The 17,400-nt window shown below is 50.4% G+C and overlaps 1 protein-coding gene across 1 annotated transcript in view; it reads right to left on the reverse strand.

Annotated features, from left to right (window-relative positions):
* SHARPIN (SHANK associated RH domain interactor) overlaps nucleotides 1-11,397 on the reverse strand; it is a 54,480-nt gene extending 43,083 nt beyond the window's left edge. Inside the window, exons 1-8 of the mRNA XM_066578664.1 lie at nucleotides 11,140-11,397; nucleotides 6,869-7,043; nucleotides 6,539-6,676; nucleotides 5,960-6,101; nucleotides 5,792-5,882; nucleotides 4,091-4,361; nucleotides 3,049-3,161; nucleotides 2,775-2,948 (exon numbers count right to left, since the gene is read on the reverse strand). Of these exons, the coding sequence (XP_066434761.1) occupies nucleotides 2,775-2,948; nucleotides 3,049-3,161; nucleotides 4,091-4,361; nucleotides 5,792-5,882; nucleotides 5,960-6,101; nucleotides 6,539-6,676; nucleotides 6,869-7,043; nucleotides 11,140-11,331 (1,296 nt within the window). The 5' untranslated portion in view covers nucleotides 11,332-11,397. The remainder of the gene's footprint in view (nucleotides 1-2,774; nucleotides 2,949-3,048; nucleotides 3,162-4,090; nucleotides 4,362-5,791; nucleotides 5,883-5,959; nucleotides 6,102-6,538; nucleotides 6,677-6,868; nucleotides 7,044-11,139) is intronic.
* Nucleotides 11,398-17,400: the final 6,003 nt, after the last annotated feature.

Raw genomic sequence — 17,400 nt, forward strand, 5'->3', positions numbered from 1 at the left:
GGTAGATTTCAAGAGCTCTGCTTGCTGTTATTCACTACAAATCTTCATTGTTTTCGTACAGGGGAGAAGAATCCATCCTGGTCATGTGATCAGTTGTGTCCTGTGACGAGACATGAACTGGTGTATCAATCACATGACCAGGACGGATTCCCCCGCCCCAGTACAAAAGCAATGACGATTCAGCAAGCAGAGATCTTGAAAATTAGAAAATAGATCAGAAAGAACTTTTCATTGTATGATGAATAACACTTATTTGCCGAAACCGGAAGAACCCTTTAAGTAGATCATCATGTACTGGATATGGCTGAGTCGGAAGGAGTAGCAGTTGTCTGTGCCGAGCATGCATGGTGGAGTCGAGAGGAATAGCTATTGGCTGTGCTGAGCGTGCACGTACATGGTGGAGTCAGGAGGAATAGCTATTGGCTGTGCTGAGCGTGCACGTACATGGTGGAGTCAGGAGGAATAGCCATTGGCTGTGCTGAGCGTGCACGTATATGGTGGAGTCAGGAGGAATAGCCATTGGCTGTGCTGAGCGTGCACGTACATGGTGGAGTCAGGAGGAATAGCCATTGGCTGTGCTGAGCGTGCACGTACATGGTGGAGTCAGGAGGAATAGCCATTGGCTGTGCTGAGCGTGCACGTACATGGTGGAGTCAGGAGGAATAGCTATTGGCTGTGCTGAGCGTGCACGTACATGGTGGAGTCAGGAGGAATAGCTATTGGCTGTGCTGAGCGTGCACGTACATGGTGGAGTCAGGAGGAATAGCTATTGGCTGTGCTGAGCGTGCACGTACATGGTGGAGTCAGGAGGAATAGCTATTGGCTGTGCTGAGCGTGCACGTACATGGTGGAGTCAGGAGGAATAGCCATTGGCTGTGCTGAGCGTGCACGTATATGGTGGAGTCAGGAGGAATAGCCATTGGCTGTGCTGAGCGTGCACGTACATGGTGGAGTCAGGAGGAATAGCAATTGGCTGTGCTGAGCGTGCACGTACATGGTGGAGTCAGGAGGAATAGCTATTGGCTGTGCTGAGCGTGCACGTACATGGTGGAGTCAGGAGGAATAGCTATTGGCTGTGCTGAGCGTGCACGTACATGGTGGAGTCGGAAGGTATAGCTATTGGCTGTGCTGAGCATGCACGTACATGGTGGAGTCGGATGCTATAGCTATTGGCTGTGCTGAGCGTGCATGTACATAGTGGAGTTGGATGCTATAGGTATTGGCTGTGCTGAGCATGCACGTACATGGTGGAGTCAGATGCTATAGTTATTGGCTGTGCTAAGCGTGCACGTACATGGTGGAGTCGGGAGGTAAAGCTATTGGCTGTGCTGAGCGTGCACGTACATGGTGGAGTCGGGAGGTAAAGCTATTGGCTGTGCTGAGCGTGCACGTACATGGTGGAGTCGGGAGGTAAAGCTATTGGCTGTGCTGAGCGTGTACGTACATGGTGGAGTCGGGAGGTAAAGCTATTGGCTGTGCTGAGTGTGCACGTACATGGTGGAGTCAGGAGGTATAGCTATTGGCTGTGCTGAGCGTGCACGTACATGGTGGAGTCAGGAGGTATAGCTATTAGCTGTGCTGAGCGTGCACGTACATGGTGGAGTCGGGAGGTATAGCTATTGGCTGTGCTGAGTGTGCACTTACATGGTGGAGTTGGAAGGCATAGCTATTGGCTGTGCTGAGCGTGCACGTAACATGGTGGAGTCGGAAGGTATAGCTATTGGCTGTGCTGAGCGTGCACGTACATGGTGGAGTCGGAAGGTATAGCTATTGGCTGTGCTGAGCGTGCACGTACTTGGTGGAGTCGGAAGGTATAGCTATTGGCTGTGCTGAGCGTGCACGTACATGGTGGAGTCGGAAGGTATAGCTATTGGCTGTGCTGAGCGTGCCCGTACATGGTGGAGTCGGGAGGTATAGCTATTGGCTGTGCTGAGCGTGCACGTACTTGGTGGAGTCGGGAGGTATAGCTATTGGCTGTGCTGAGCGTGCACGTACTTGGTGGAGTCGGGAGGTATAGCTATTGGCTGTGCTGAGCGTGCACGTACTTGGTGGAGTCGGGAGGTATAGCTATTGGCTGTGCTGAGCGTGCACGTACATGGTGGAGTCAGAAGGTATAGCTATTGGCTGTGCTGAGCGTGCACGTACATGGTGGAGTCGGGAGGAATAGTGGTAGCTGAGTTGAGCATGCATGTTTAGGGTTTAGTTGGGAGAAATAGCTGTCGGCTGAGCGTGCATGTATAGGAGGAAGTCTTAGCATTATGGTGGGCCGGAGGGGGAAGGGGCAAGTGAGGTGTCAGCCACATAGGAAACAGTGTCCGCCTGTGTTCTGAGCACTTCAGAGATTAAATAGCGGAGCTTGATTGTAAGTGACAGGTCAGGGTGACGAACCAGCACCGGGCAGCTCCATTGGTTTACCACAGACAGCGTCTGCCATCGGCAGCCAAGCGACCAAAGACGTAACGATTTCTGACTCCTGCATGCACAATTCCAATCCACCAGATCTGCACTGAGCATGCTCTGCTGTATTGCATTGTGGGTGTGGTACGCTACAATACTCTGGCATCTTTTCCCACAACATGCAGATCAGAAGCATGCAGTGCATTATGGGAGCTCAGTTCCTAAACCCCTGATCCCACGTATAACCTGATGGAATGTTCACACTACTGCGCCGATTTAAAGAGTCAACATATTCCTGAAACACATGCAGGAACTGAACAGAACTGCAGAGATGTCACCACAAGCAGAATGGCTGATGACAGAGGGGAACAGCTTACCTTCTTGTACTGCTGATAGCTGTCCTTCTCCAGCTGCAGCCTCCGCCGCTCCACGTCGTCCGGCTTATACTCCTCTGGCACTTTGTAGTCGGCAGGGCGGTCAGAGCTGCACATCTCACAGCCGGGACGGGTGGGTTTATTGATGAAGGTGCACTGAGGACAGGCCCAACCGGGCTGCACAGGGGGAAAACATGACATGAGAGGGAGCAGTACAGGCAGGGGGCGCCCTTGTCATTGGGTATATCCTCAGACATCTAGCTGATATGGTACCCACCTGAGCAGGGGAGGGGGGTGCAGGGGGGACCTGGTGCTTCTGGTTCAGGTTAGGAGACGGGAACCCCAGGTGCAGGCGGAGCTGCGGCGGCTCCAACTTCTCTGCTTGCGAAACTAGAAAAGAATACATTTCACAAAAATCGGATATGAATTAAGATTCCCGATGCCACGTGCGGGACGCCACCACAGGCAGTCACATGACTCCCTGCTTCAGGCTCATTCACATATTATGCTAACTGGAATACTCCGCTGCTGGCACTCCTCCGCCCTTAGTTAGTTCTCCCTGGCAGCGGAGCACCGCCTTCACCTCACCTAGACTACAAAGTTAGCACTTTTTTTTTTTTATCATGTAAAGGAATTCTGGGAAGAGCAGCTACATGACGCCCCCAGCGAGGGAGGAAGTAGCTAACTTCTCCAACTTCAGTTTTAATTACAGCTGCAGCCGGGAAAAACTGCAGGAAAATATATAGGGTGCAGAAGAGAGGAGGGGCAGAGAGAGGGGCGGATGAGAGGGCAGGGCAGAAGGTGGGCATGGGTGAGGAGGAGTCAGAGGAAGAAGGGCCCAGACAGAAGAAAGGTTGCTTTGGTATCTCATATGTTTTAGCAGCCATGATAACTCCCCATAGGGCTATTTGGGGAAACCAGAGTAGCACAGCGGACATTAAAGGGATTTTCCAGTTGTAAACTATTAATGGTCTATCCTCAGGATAGGACATCCATGGCAGATCAGCAGGGGTCCGTTGCCGGGCTGGTGCTCCCATGCACTGAGCTGATTAATCCAGGAAGCAGACAGCTCCATTCCCAATGCTATGACCAAACCTGGTATTGCAAGCCACGTTCTTATTAAAATAAATGTGAATTTGACCTGCAATACCAAGCCTGGCCATTGCAGTGGGAAAAGAGCTGTCTACTTCCTGCATCGGCCCAGAGAACAGGTGATTGGTAGAGGTTCTTGACTCACCCCCCCGATCTACGATTAATGATCTATGCTGAGAATAGGCCATCAGCAGTTTACAACTGGACAACCCCGGTTGGTAACTCACCGCCATTCTTTGGATTTGGCCTACTTGGCATGGTGCTATACTTGGGGCGCTCGTCCCCGCCAGAAGCCAGCAGGGGAAAGGGCTGGTAGATGTTACTTGTATACGGGTCTTGTGCAGTCAGTTTCGCCTGCTTTGCCCCCAGCAGGTAGAGGAACGCAGTATCTCCATCTTTCACGATCCCATAAGAGGCGACTGTCCGGTCATCTGAGCAGAGACACTGGCCGATAATCCAGCGCTGGATGCTGGGGTGGAACTGATACTCATGGAAAATCTGCAGAGACATTCACAGAGACATTTAGCTCTGTCTTCTGCTCCAGTCGCACCCAGAGCTGCATTTACAACCAATTTGTTAATACTGTGTCAGGAGAAGAAGTAAACAGCACATCTCCTACAATGCAGTGCAGCAGAGTCTGTAGGGGTATGTGTGATCATACAATGCTTGATAGATTATCCAGCCATCTTTGCATGTCAGCTATTCTTCCCTGGTATCTGTCACCTTTCTGATCTGGGAAAAGTGGAGTTGATTTAGGCAGATGTTTAAGTGCCTTTCCTGCCAAGCAGAGCTCGTCAGTATTCATTCAACTACCTCTCACATCTGTAATGGAGGGGTCGTAGATCCCATTTACTCCTTTTGACAGGAAGTCTATTGTTATAGTTATAATGAAATTAGCCATTTGCAGGAGATCTCATTTTCTCCCTGCCCCTCCAATACACATTCTCTAGACTTGCTGACTGCAATTTCCCACCACTGGAACAAAAAAAAATTAATAACCGGTCATTCGAAGGTCCCAGCTTAACAATTATATTCTTGAAACCATGCACTCCTGTCACTGTGCGAACCGCGGAACCCCCAGAATCACATATCAGCAAAGCTCATCATCCGTCGCATATCATGTTTGATATCGAATTGTATGTAAATTCATGATATGAAACACGGTGGCTATAGCTTACCTATTGGAGTGCCTCCTAAGGAAATACGTCTGAAATAATAAATTAGGTGTCCATCCAGAAGATAAGTGCAGCATAGGCGGAACCTAGAGGGGCTTTAAAACTAAACAAAGCTCTTACCCCCCTCGTCAGACCCAGGAGTGACATCTAAATGCCGGCCTGTCCCCCGTTCCGCGCGCTCCTCGCCCCAGGACTATGTGAAACAACTTCATAGACTGGCATTTTCTATTATTTCACTCATTTTTATTTTCATACTGTTCTGTGTGTATTTGTAGCTCCTCACCCTTTTTATAAATATCTCCTTTAGTATGTTTTATTGGAGCGCTGAATTAAGCTTTAAACTTTATTTAGTCAGTTTCTTGATGCATTAAGCGATCCATAACCCCGAAGTGTGTTAATAACTGACCTACCTGCCACAACAGGTCAGTGGTGGCAGTGAAGTGCATTGGGAGGGGTGTGATTTGAGCTCCATCTTGAACATGTTCAGGATCTGGAGAGCTGGAAATAAGCTGACCCTTCGCTCTGCCCCTAGATGCCGTACGTCACTGGTTGGTGACTGTTGGACCCTTAGACCCCATTACTGAGACAGCATGCAGCCTAAATTCTAACCAGAAAGCCCCTAAACTTTGCAGCATACACCTTGTGGAATAATCAGAACCAAGCCGCCATCCACATCCCATTCCTCCCCTCTGGTTCCATCAGTGACAATCCTATACCCTAAAGCGACTACAGAGGGGGCGGGGCTTCTCTCACCTGCTGCTTCAGAGCGGCGATCGTAGTGTGAGCATTCACATATGTGGAGATGTTGACGGATGCCGAAGCGTCCTCCACCCCGACCTTCATACTGCCGAGAGAATAAAGAGGTCAGTCCTGTCCCCGACATCACACGCGGTAGCGGTCAATGACAGTCACATGACTCACCAGATCTCGGTTTTCGGATAGCAAAGTGGTTTTAGCTGGATCTGGAGTGGAACCTTCTGCTTAGCAAGATTCGTGGCGTACTGTGCCGCCATTTTCTGATCTCCGGCTTCAATAGATCTGCTGAGCCACACCGCTAAGTCCTCTGTAACAAGAACGGTGCCCCCGGATCATGTGTGGTGTTACACAGGACTGCAGGTCACATCTGCTACATTATCATTGTGTTATCTGTAAGGGCCCTTTTACAAAGGACGATAGTCATTCAGATTCTCGCTGGATCGTGGGAACCTGAATGATCATTCAGTGTAAACGCTGCCAGCAACTGAATGGCGGACGATAAGCGAAAAACATTAATCGCTCGCTGTTCAGTTTGAGCGGCCGGCTTGTGTAAACAGGTCGTCGTTCATCTATGGACGACTGCCTGTTCACTGTGAATGGAGGCAGGCAGGTGGCCGGCGTGATGTCCACTCCGCCTGCATTCATTGAGCGATCATGGCTGCTGTGTAAAAGGACGCTGTAGGGAACGGTCGGCTCTGCTACATCTGTATATCAGTATGATGGCGGAGGGAACGCTGCACTCACCTTTTGTGCTCAGGTCTGTTGGCGTCAACAGCAGTTCAGCTTCTGTAGATGGCGACTGAAACCCAATGGCGTCCGGTGATTGGCGGATCTCAGCCAGCGGGAGCTTCAATCCCAAAACATCCAGCTGAGATTGTGCAACTAAAGGAAACAGCAGTAACAATGAGGTGCAGGTACCCCCACATGACCGATCCGTGACGCAGCCCCCATTATCAGTACGCCAGGTCGGAGCGAACAAAATAATCGGCTCCAAACACCCTCCCAATATATGGGATAGTGGGCAAAATAGATGGGGAGCCCCTCCCCCACAAGGACCAGCCCCCAAGAGCTCACCTTTTCTGGCCTCCCGCTGGGAGCTGCTCACCACCGTCCACCATTTTTGTGCTTCCCGTTCATCATCGAATTGAAATGTCATGACGCGGGAGGGCTTCTCCAGCACTGCGAGCTCGTGGCATCGGGGGGTCTTCATCTCGTAGAAGATGTCTCTCAGATGGAAGTCCCCAATGAGCTGAAGGACAAAGAAAGTCATGGAGGGGCCCCTTAATAAAACTGGAGCATGAGCGCAGCTCCGTATGTGACCAGAGCACGAGCGCAGCTCCGTATGTGACCGGAGCACGAGCGCAGCTCCGTATGTGACCGGAGCACGAGCGCAGCTCCGTATGTGACCGGAGCACGAGCGCAGCTCCGTATGTGACCGGAGCACGAGCGCAGCTCCGTATGTGACCGGAGCACGAGCGCAGCTCCGTATGTGACCGGAGCACGAGCGCAGCTCTGTATGTGACTGCAGCACGAGCTTTGTGAGTGTAGCTCTGTATGTGAATGGATCAGGGCAACGATACTACCCTGTTTCCCTAAAAATAAGCCCTAGTATGATTTTTCAGGATTTTTGAGGATGCTTGAACTATAAGCCCTACTCCAAAAATAAGCCCTAGTTACAGTTAATAAACAAGCAATTTAAATAATATCCAGGCAGCTGTACATAAATAAATAAAATCTTTTGGAGCAAAACATAATATAAGACCCCGTCTTACTTTCGGGGAAATAGCGTAGTAAGAAAAGGGCGGATTCTGGTGATGTGCGAGCTGCGGGGGATATGAGGGAGCAGGAGACCGAATATACAGGAGTAAGAAAAGTCAAATATGACCCCAAGTCAGCGGGCTGCCGAGACGTTATGGCAGCACAGGCTTATATGGACGTATTAGGATTAGGTTGTTAATAGATGGCAGACGGCGTCAGAGAGGACATGATGTTTGGGTGCACAAGACGACTGTCCGCCATTATACTCCCGACGGTCTGCTTTAACACAGAGGTGAGAGTCATTCAGTGAATGGCGGTGGAGAGGGACGGAGATCTCTTCTAGTCGCCCGCCTTCATTCCCGGTGAACAGGCAGTCGTACACAAAGGAGCAACTGCCTGTTTAGACTGAGTGAGACCTTGGTCACTGGTAGCTGAAACAAAGCAACTAGGACTACTGAGCAATTTCTCGCACCTTGTTGGGTCCGGTGCTTACAGAGGACGGCTGGCGCTTAAAGTCCCTTGTTCGAGTGATTTCTTGGCCGAGTTGGCCCCTGTTAAAATACCCTTAGAAACAGCGGACGATCTCTGGGGGTTTGTAGTAGCGGGGGTGAGACATCATAGAAAGAAGTGTGTAATTGGGGGTCATCAGTGTAAAGAGGTACCCTCAGGGGTCAAGAAGAGGGTTATCAGAGAGACAGCTTATTAGGAGAGAGTAGACCAGGCGTTTGGACTGGGAGTTTGGAGATGGAAGGAGATTGGAGACGGGACGATAGTTGGTGGCACAGAAAGGGCCAGGAGACAGGGTGGTAGACAGGGCCACAGGACGGGCCAGGAGACGGGGCGGTGGTAGACAGGGCCACAGGACGGGCCAGGAGACGGGGCGGTAGTAGACAGGGCCACAGGACGGGCCAGGAGACGGGGCGGTGGTAGACAGGGCCACAGGACGGGCCAGGAGACGGGGCGGTAGTAGACAGGGCCACAAGACGGGCCAGGAGACGGGGCGGTGGTAGACAGGGCCACAGGACGGGCCAGGAGACGGGGCGGTGGTAGACAGGGCCACAGGACGGGCCAGGAGACAGGGCCACAGGACGGGCCAGCAGACGGGGCGGTGGTTGGCGGCACAGGACGGGCCTGGAGACGGGGCGGTGGTGGGCGGCACAGGACGGGCCAGGAGACAGTTTCTTTAGAACTCAGGATATGACAGTCATAGACGTGTGAAGAAAATGAAGCGCAAGACGGAAGGGGATCAACAATGGAACCAGGAGACTACAGGGGGGAGGGGGACCGGAGGAGTCGCAGGAGGGTTTGGGAGATTATTTCTTGTGAATGCTGTTGGCTTTATCTTTGATAACCAGATGTGACCCCAGAGGAGCAGGAAGATGGCGACACCCCGTGAACACTGCGCTCACCAGAACACCCCTGGATTCTGTGTACACACACACACGTATACATATAGGGTTAGCCAAACTAAACTTCCCCACCTCAGAGGCCTCTGGAGGGCGCTCTGCTGCTCCAAATGAAATGAAACGTAGACAACGGCCGCTGCAGGCGATGCGATCGCCATTCATACAGAAAAAATGTTAGTTAAAAAAAATTGCAGATAGGTGGCGCTGTAGCAGACCGGGTCTATCGTGACAGACCTGCAACCGTTGACAAGTTATAGTGATTAAGGCTGACTCACCGCATTCAGCGGTAGAAAACATGGTTTTGCGAATGAAGAGCGTTGTTGAAAACCAGGGGGAAAGAAACTGAACATTTGTAGCGTTATTAACATAGCTACAGCGCCACCTATTGGCAAGTTTTTTACTAAAAGTTTTTTCCATAAATGGCGCACATCGTCTGAAACGGCTTTTGTCTGAATTTCGTCTCATCTGGAGCAGCAGAGCGCCCCCCAGAGGCCTCTGAGGTGGGGAAGTCTTAGTCTTAGTTTTCCCAAACCTGTACATACAGAGCGCCGCGTTTTGTGCAAAAAAACCACTTTCCACGCATCTCAGCAGCGCGCCGTTTACAGGTGCACGAAAATCGCAGGTGGTTTCATTAGTGTAAATTTTTTTTTTTTAATCACATCGCACAGAAAATGCACAAATTTTTGAGCGTCGGCGATACTTTTTCTTAAGAATAACCTCACATCGCTGCCGCCCGCGATAAAATCTCGCGATTTTTTTATCGTGAAAGGCAATAGAAGTTTCATAGGGAAACATGGCGATAATAAAATTGCGCATCGCAGAAAGATTGAGCGCGCCGCCAATTTTTTTTCTCACAACATCACGAGTGAAAACATCGCGAACGTGAAGGAAACCGTGGAAAATCATGGGTTTCATAATTCTGCTTTTTTACTATAGCATTGCACGAAAATTGAGCGATTTTATCGCTGTGTGACGCTCCTGAAGTGCAATAAGATATTTTCGGCTCCCGTAGAAAATGCTGAGGGATTTTTTTTTTAAGCAAAATCCCCCTGAAGTCGGAGACGCGGCCATTATTATCTCGCATTATCGATCCGAGAAAAAAAATTGCGCATCTGAATTAAATAATTTAAATCCATTGGTCCTTTACACGAGCGAAATCTGGGCGCGATTCTATCAGTCAGACATCCCGTGTGAACACCCTGAGGGACGTCCTTGTACTCGCTGTGCGACGCCGCTCGCAGGGTCCGTGATGGCGGCTGAAAACAGCGCTGCAATCCGAATCCCCGAACGGAAACAGAAGGACCCGTTCGCTTGTATTGTGGATTGGAAACATCTTTGGCGCACGGTTTACAAGGTTTCTGCTTGAGTACAGAATAGCGCAGTCAACCGTTATTCTATACAACTAACGGACCCTTGTAAAACGTGCGCCAAAGTTGTGTCTGAGTCATAGAAGTGAAGGTTTCCGTTTGGGGATTCGGTCGCAGCCATCACGGAACCCGCGAATAGTCACACAGCGAGTACAAGAAGGGCTCATGCAGACGGGCGTACATACGCTCTACGTTACATGCGTGTTTTTTTACACGCGTAACACGGAGCGCAGAGAACTTATTGACTTCATATCGGTTCATTCACATCTGGGTATTTTTCACATGATTTTCGAGTCACGTGAAAAATTGCGCAGCCCGTCCCGTTTACTCCGTGTTATGGACCAGAATGGACGGGACTGCGCAGATACGCAGCGGATACACATGAAACGTGCAAGAAAAAAACGGGCTTTCTTGCGTTTTTTTTTTTTGCACGCACAAATATGTTGAGTATTTATGTACGGAAAGAGAAAAACCCGCAGGGCCATGAGTCTTCACTGCCGCCCGTGTGAATGAGCCCCAGCACGCGGCCCGGACACGGGGCGCCATATTCTACCAACAGAGGAGGAGGAAATCATCCCAAGAGGTACAATAACCCTCATATTGTATACAGGGCAGATACCACGTGACTTGTATATAAGCTGGAGGGGCTTGATATGTAAGCAGCAGATCACGTGACAAGGTAAGTGTATCACGTGACAGGGGGTCACTGAGTACGTCATGGCGCAGGTCATACCACTAGTAATGGGAATACAGGGGGCGCTGGCAGTGAGCAGTCAGTGTGCGGGGCGCAGGGGGACGTGTCCGCTCTGCTCACCGTTCCCGCCGGACCCCGGGCCGCCGACTGGCCTCTCCGCACGGACAGGCGAAAGTCTCCAGCTTTCTCAGGCTCCACACTGAGCTGTAGGTGTACGGCGTCCCGGCCGCTCCCCGCCTCCTCCAGCCAGGCCCGGGCCGACACCAGCACTGTGAGCAGCGGCTGTGAGGGGACGGGACCCCCGCACGCCATGTCTCCCCGGCCCGGGAGCTGCGCTCTCACTTCCTGGTCCGCGCCCCTACTGGTTGTGATTGGTACTGCAGCTTGTCATCCCTAGCAGTGACCCTATGCTACACTGCACACTGCTGGTTGTGATTGGTACTGCAGCCTGTCATCCCCAGCAGTGGCCCTGAACTTCTCTGCACCCTGCTGGTTGTGATTGGTATTGCAGCTTGTTATCCTCAGCAGTGACCCTGAAATACACTGCTGGTTGTGATTGGTATTGCAGCCTGCCATCCCCAGCATTGACCCTGAGCTACACTGCACCCTGCTGGTTGTGATTGGTATTGCAGCCTGCCATCTCCAGCATTGACCCTGAGCTACACAGCACACTGCTGGTTGTGATCGGTCATCCTGTTATTCTCAGCAGTGACCCTGAACTTCTCTGCACCCTGCTGGTTGTGATTGGTACTGCAGCCTGTTATCCCCAGCATGGACCCTGAACTTCTCTGCACCTTGCTGGCTGTGATTGGCACTGCATCCTGTCATCCCCAGCTTATGAGAGGCCCACGTTGCAGGCCTCTTGCCAGCCAAGCCAAAAAACCTACTGTACACTGATGAGGGGGCAAACACCCAGAAACAGCTGTATGTGGTACTGGTGTATCTTGTCTACACTGGATGTATGGGTTGGCACGGCTTAGTAACAGGTCACGCCCCCAGATGTGCGGATTGGCTGCTGCACACCTCTCAGCGCCCATCCCTCTCACAAGCTAACACATCGCCACGCACATTAGCGTGTGCACTCCCGACCCCGCCGACAGTCTCCTACACCGTTCCCCTGACAAGCTCACACATATGACGGCCGGACTGCCATGTTCGCTCATGTCCACCCGATCAGCCGGCCCTGAGGTCAGTCTCCTTGCTCTGCGCCGCTCCCGTCCCCCCATCAGCCGGCCCTATGGCGAGTCTCCTTCCTGTGGCCGTCCAACTATTTCACTCTCCGCTCCAGTCCCCCAGATCAGCTGTCCCCGCTGTGAGTGTCCTGGCTGTGGTCCGCTGCTTTTGATTGCTGGCACGGCCACTGAGAACTCCAATGGCACTGTGATTGCTGGTGACCCTGCTGCTGCAGCATGGAGCCGATGGCAGACCATGGGTTGGGTGCCTGTCAGCACAGGAGTCGGGAGGGAAAAAGGTACAGCGGCTGCAACAGTAACAGTAGCCGGGAGGGAAAAAGATGATGGTAGAGCTGCGAACATAATTGCCGTAGATTAGCACAGCGAGAGGCAGCTCAGCTCGGTGGAGGTGTGTATCCGGCAGTCAATCCAGAGCTGTGGAAATTCCCTCTAGCTCTGCCAGGCCAGCCCATATCTCCACCCATAACTCTGGTGGAGACAAGATACACCAGTACCCTGTATGTGTGTATGGTTTACTGGCTTGCTTACCTATTCCAAATCATTAAGACTTGTTAGACAGTCATATTGATTTGTAAGGAATGCTGCCATCCAATAGGTGGTGCTGCAGAGGAATTTTTCCATTTTCCTTATTTGCATAAATTACCCAGAGGAGCTAGCATGGACTTATAAGTCTCCTTACTCACCTTCTAGGTGACCCCACACCCCTTTTGGGTGCTCTCCTTGGGGAGAGACTATACCGTCCCCTGACCCACTCACCCCCCTAGGTGTATCCACACACTTTTTGGGTGTTCTCCTTAAGGAGACACGACAACCCTCCTGACCCTGAGCTACACTGCTGGTTGTGAGTGGTACTACAGCCTAGGAACCTATAACTGATAATACAAGCTCTTCACCAGGTGCCCTATATACCAGTCACAGCCCAACTGTGTATCTAATGCCACCGCATGATACTGCCTGCTATACCAATGTGTGATACTGTCCGCTCTATCTAAACCTATTGTGAAATATTGTCTGCTTGTTGTGTATCTAATCCCATCATGTGTGATACAGTAGATCTTGTTACTATAAAAGTAAAAAGTATAACAAATGCTAAAAAAATTATGGGAAAATTGCAAAGAACATAATATACCAACTCAAACTATCAAAATACAATACTCAAAAACAAAAAAGGACATTTACAAAATATTACAGAATAACCAAGAGAAGAAAACCTGATCCCACCGCATAACCGTCCATATGTGTCCCATCCACACCAAATAAGTATATCAAATACAAGATATATATTTCAAAATAGAGAAAATCGTCTCCAATGATCCCGTGTTGGATCCTCCGACGTATATATCGTATACTCCAACTTACTAAGAAAGGAAAAACAAGCATTAGGCCTCATGTCCACGGGGAAAATCAGGCCCGCTACGGATTCTACATGTAGAATCTGCAGCGGGTCCCTCCATGACCCGCGTACATGAGCGCTTAAAATAAGAATTTAAAAGAATTTACCTATCCGTAGCGGGCGGGGAAGGTCAGCTGTTCCTCACGGCCGGATCTTCTTTTTCGGCCGGCGGATGAATTCGTCACGCCGGCGGCACGTCGGGCACATCCGCCGAGCCGAAGCAAGAAAGATCCGGCCGTGAGGAAGAGAAGACCTTCCCGGTCCGCTCCGGATGGGTAAATACTTTAAAATTCCTATTTTAGGTCTCCCGCGGATCGGGACGGCTTCAATAGAAGCCCGCGGGAGCCGTCCCCGCGGGAGACCCGCACGAAAATGGAGCATGGTCCAGATTTTTTCATGCTCCATTTTTTTAAAAATCCCTTTTATTGACCATCCGCGGGTATTTATCTACCCGCGGGTGGTCAATGCATCCCTATGGGATGCGGATCCGCATGCGGGAGATCCGCTGCGGATCTTAAATCATATTTTGCCCGTGGACATGAGGCCTAAGTCATATAACATATAAAACACATATGCATACTCTATACCCACACCCTATCCCTATACTCTACACCCACACCCTATCCCTATACTCTACACCCACACCCTATCCCTATACTCTACACCCACACCCTATCCCTATACTCTACACCCACACCCTATCCCTATACTCTACACCCACACCCTATCCCTATACTCTACACCCACACCCTATCCCTATACTCTACACCCACACCCTATCCCTATACTCTACACCCACACCCTATCCCTATACTCTACACCCACACCCTATCCCTATACTCTACACCCACACCCTATCCCTATACTCTACACCCACACCCTATCCCTATACTCTACGCCCACACCCTATCCCTATACTCTACGCCCACACCCTATCCCTATACTCTACGCCCACACCCTATCCCTATACTCTACGCCCACACCCTATCCCTATACTCTACGCCCACACCCTATCCCTATACTCTACGCCCACACCCTATCCCTATACTCTACGCCCACACCCTATCCCTATACTCTACGCCCACACCCTATCCCTATACTCTACGCCCACACCCTATCCCTATACTCTACGCCCACACCCTATCCCTATACTCTACGCCCACACCCTATCCCTATACTCTACGCCCACACCCTATCCCTATACTCTACGCCCACACCCTATCCCTATACTCTACGCCCACACCCTATCCCTATACTCTACGCCCACACCCTATCCCTATACTCTACGCCCACACCCTATCCCTATACTCTATACCCACACCCTATATCCATCAACTACCAACACCTACCAAACAGTTTTACAAAATACATATAACAGAACATTTAGCCAATACTTCCAACCTCCAGTCCTCGTTCGGGTCCCGTAAGCCTTTCACTCAACTATTAACCTAAAAAACCAAAAGCTAGGGTGAAAGAACCCAGCCCCCCTCCAGGAAAGAGTTCTCCAGGCTAGGGAACCCCCAAAGCAAAATCACCCTCAAAAGGAAGGCTGCCCTAGGTTCACCCAACCTCTTAAACTCCAGAGAACGCACCAGCACCAGGTCACCGAGATTGTTCCTACTTACTTCATCCTGTAGGAGCATTTTATGCTGCGTTGATGCTCAGCACTGTGCGTTCCACATGTAATACGTAATCACTAGACTTACTAAAAGTAAAGTGCAGCGGTCCCTGCCGCCCAGATCTCTGAACACGCGAAAACCACCACTCAGCATAGGAGAGGTCAGCCAGCCAAGGCCAACCGATGGATGACCCTACCTTCTTGTATACCTCTATATTAAAGGAACAATGACACAAGAAGTGATCCATGCTCTTCAGAGTGTTGCCACACTCTTCCCGGGCACAACCCTTTTCCTCAGTGTTCTTGTGCTTAAGGCTGGATTCAGACGACCGTATATCGGCTCGGTTTTCACACTGAGCCGAAATACGGTGTCCTCATCTGCAGGGAGGGGGGAGGATGAAAGAGCCAGGAGCAGGAACTGAGCTCTCGCCCCCTCTCTGCCTCCTCTCCGCCCCTCTGCACTATTTGCAACGGAAGGAGGCGGTACAGAATTAGCCCCACCCCCATCCTGCCTCTGCCCATTGCAAATAGTGCAGAGGGACGGAGAGGGGGCAGGAGCTCAGAGCATTGCTCCTGGCTCTTCCAGGCTCCCCCCTGCAGAGAGAGACGACATATATCGGCTGGGCGTGAAAACCCAGCCGATATACGTTCTTCTGAATCCAGCCTCAAGTTGTCCCCCACATATAGCTTAATATGGAAGCAGGCCAGGTCAAGTCTCAGAACTTCGAGGGTGTCCTGTCTGTTACCCGTACGTCCTGTCTGTTACCATGTGAAAAAATAAATTAGGGGTGTTTATAACTAACAGATCAGAACAAGTACAAAACAGACAATCTTTTAAGAGTATACTGAAAATAATGCGAAAGAGTCTTGATTATATATTAACTAGGAGAACAGAAATTTTGGAAAAAACAAGCAAAAGAGCACTGAAAAAAAAAAAAAAAAAAAAAAAAAAATCGCAATATCACCATGAGAAAACACAGCAATATCACACAGAACACAGATGTGACACCGCTGCGATTTGTCTTGCAGCAATAAAGCTGTCGCCCCTGTGAAAGCGACCAAAAATTTAGAGAAGACTAAAATTATGACAACTACAAAGAATTTTCCAAATTCAAATCAAAATCAACAACGAGGCCGTAGAATGCGTGCGAGACTTCATCTTCCTTGGCTCAAAAATTGACGAGACTGGAGAATCTGTGCCGGAGATAAACCGTAGGAAAGCATTGGGGCGAAGCGCGATATCTAAACATGGACAAAATCTGGAAAAGTAGAGATATCGGTATAACAACTAAACGCAGAATAGTGCAAACCACCGTGTTCCCCAGAGCCATGTATGGATGTGAGAGCTGGGCTGCGAGGGAAGCTGATAGAGGGAGGATTGATGCATTTGAGCTGTGGTGCTGGTGAAAGCTGCTGCGTGGCCCTGGACAGCAAGAGGAATAAACAGAGAAGTCCTGAATCGTATAAGACCAGATATATCACTGGAGGACACAATGACCGGACTCAGACTCACGAATTTTGACCATGTAATGCGAGCAAAGTCGCTAGAAAAATCTATAATGCTTGGACAGATCAGCGGCAAAAGAAGATCCAACGGCAAAGAACACGATGGCCGATACTGTCAAAGCTGATACTGGCATTGATATCACACAACTGAAAGAAGCTGAAAAATATGGAGCTCGCCTTTAGGCCTCCTTCACATGGGCAACACGGCAGTGCCGCAAGAAAATCACAGCGATATCGCATCACTGGTCCGTGCGATATTGCTGCGTCTTCTCGCAATACCGCGATTTTGTAGCATCACATGCGAGGATTTTCGGGGTTCAATCACAGCCATTCATCAAGCACTGGCTGTGATTGGCTAAGCGTCAGCCAATCACTGCCAGCGATTCCAGAAGGCGCGGATTTTTCAATCCCCGGGCAGAACATGAAGAGGAGAAGCATTGCCGAGGCCCTGCTGCTCGGGCTTAGATTATAGCTCTGACAGAAGGATTTCCTTTTGTCAAAGTTGCTTCACATTGCACGAAAATCGCGTTTTCATGCGATTCAACAGAGAGGAAGGCTCCATAGTGAAACATGGGCTACAAAACCTCACGAGTCGCGGGCAGATCGCCGGACCTGCAAGGTTTTTGTGTCGGGGTGTTGTATGCTACCAAACATCGCAGGTGTGAAGGAAC

This window comes from Eleutherodactylus coqui, chromosome 9, assembly GCF_035609145.1.
Source record: "Eleutherodactylus coqui strain aEleCoq1 chromosome 9, aEleCoq1.hap1, whole genome shotgun sequence".
NCBI classification, from domain to species: domain Eukaryota; kingdom Metazoa; phylum Chordata; class Amphibia; order Anura; family Eleutherodactylidae; genus Eleutherodactylus; species Eleutherodactylus coqui.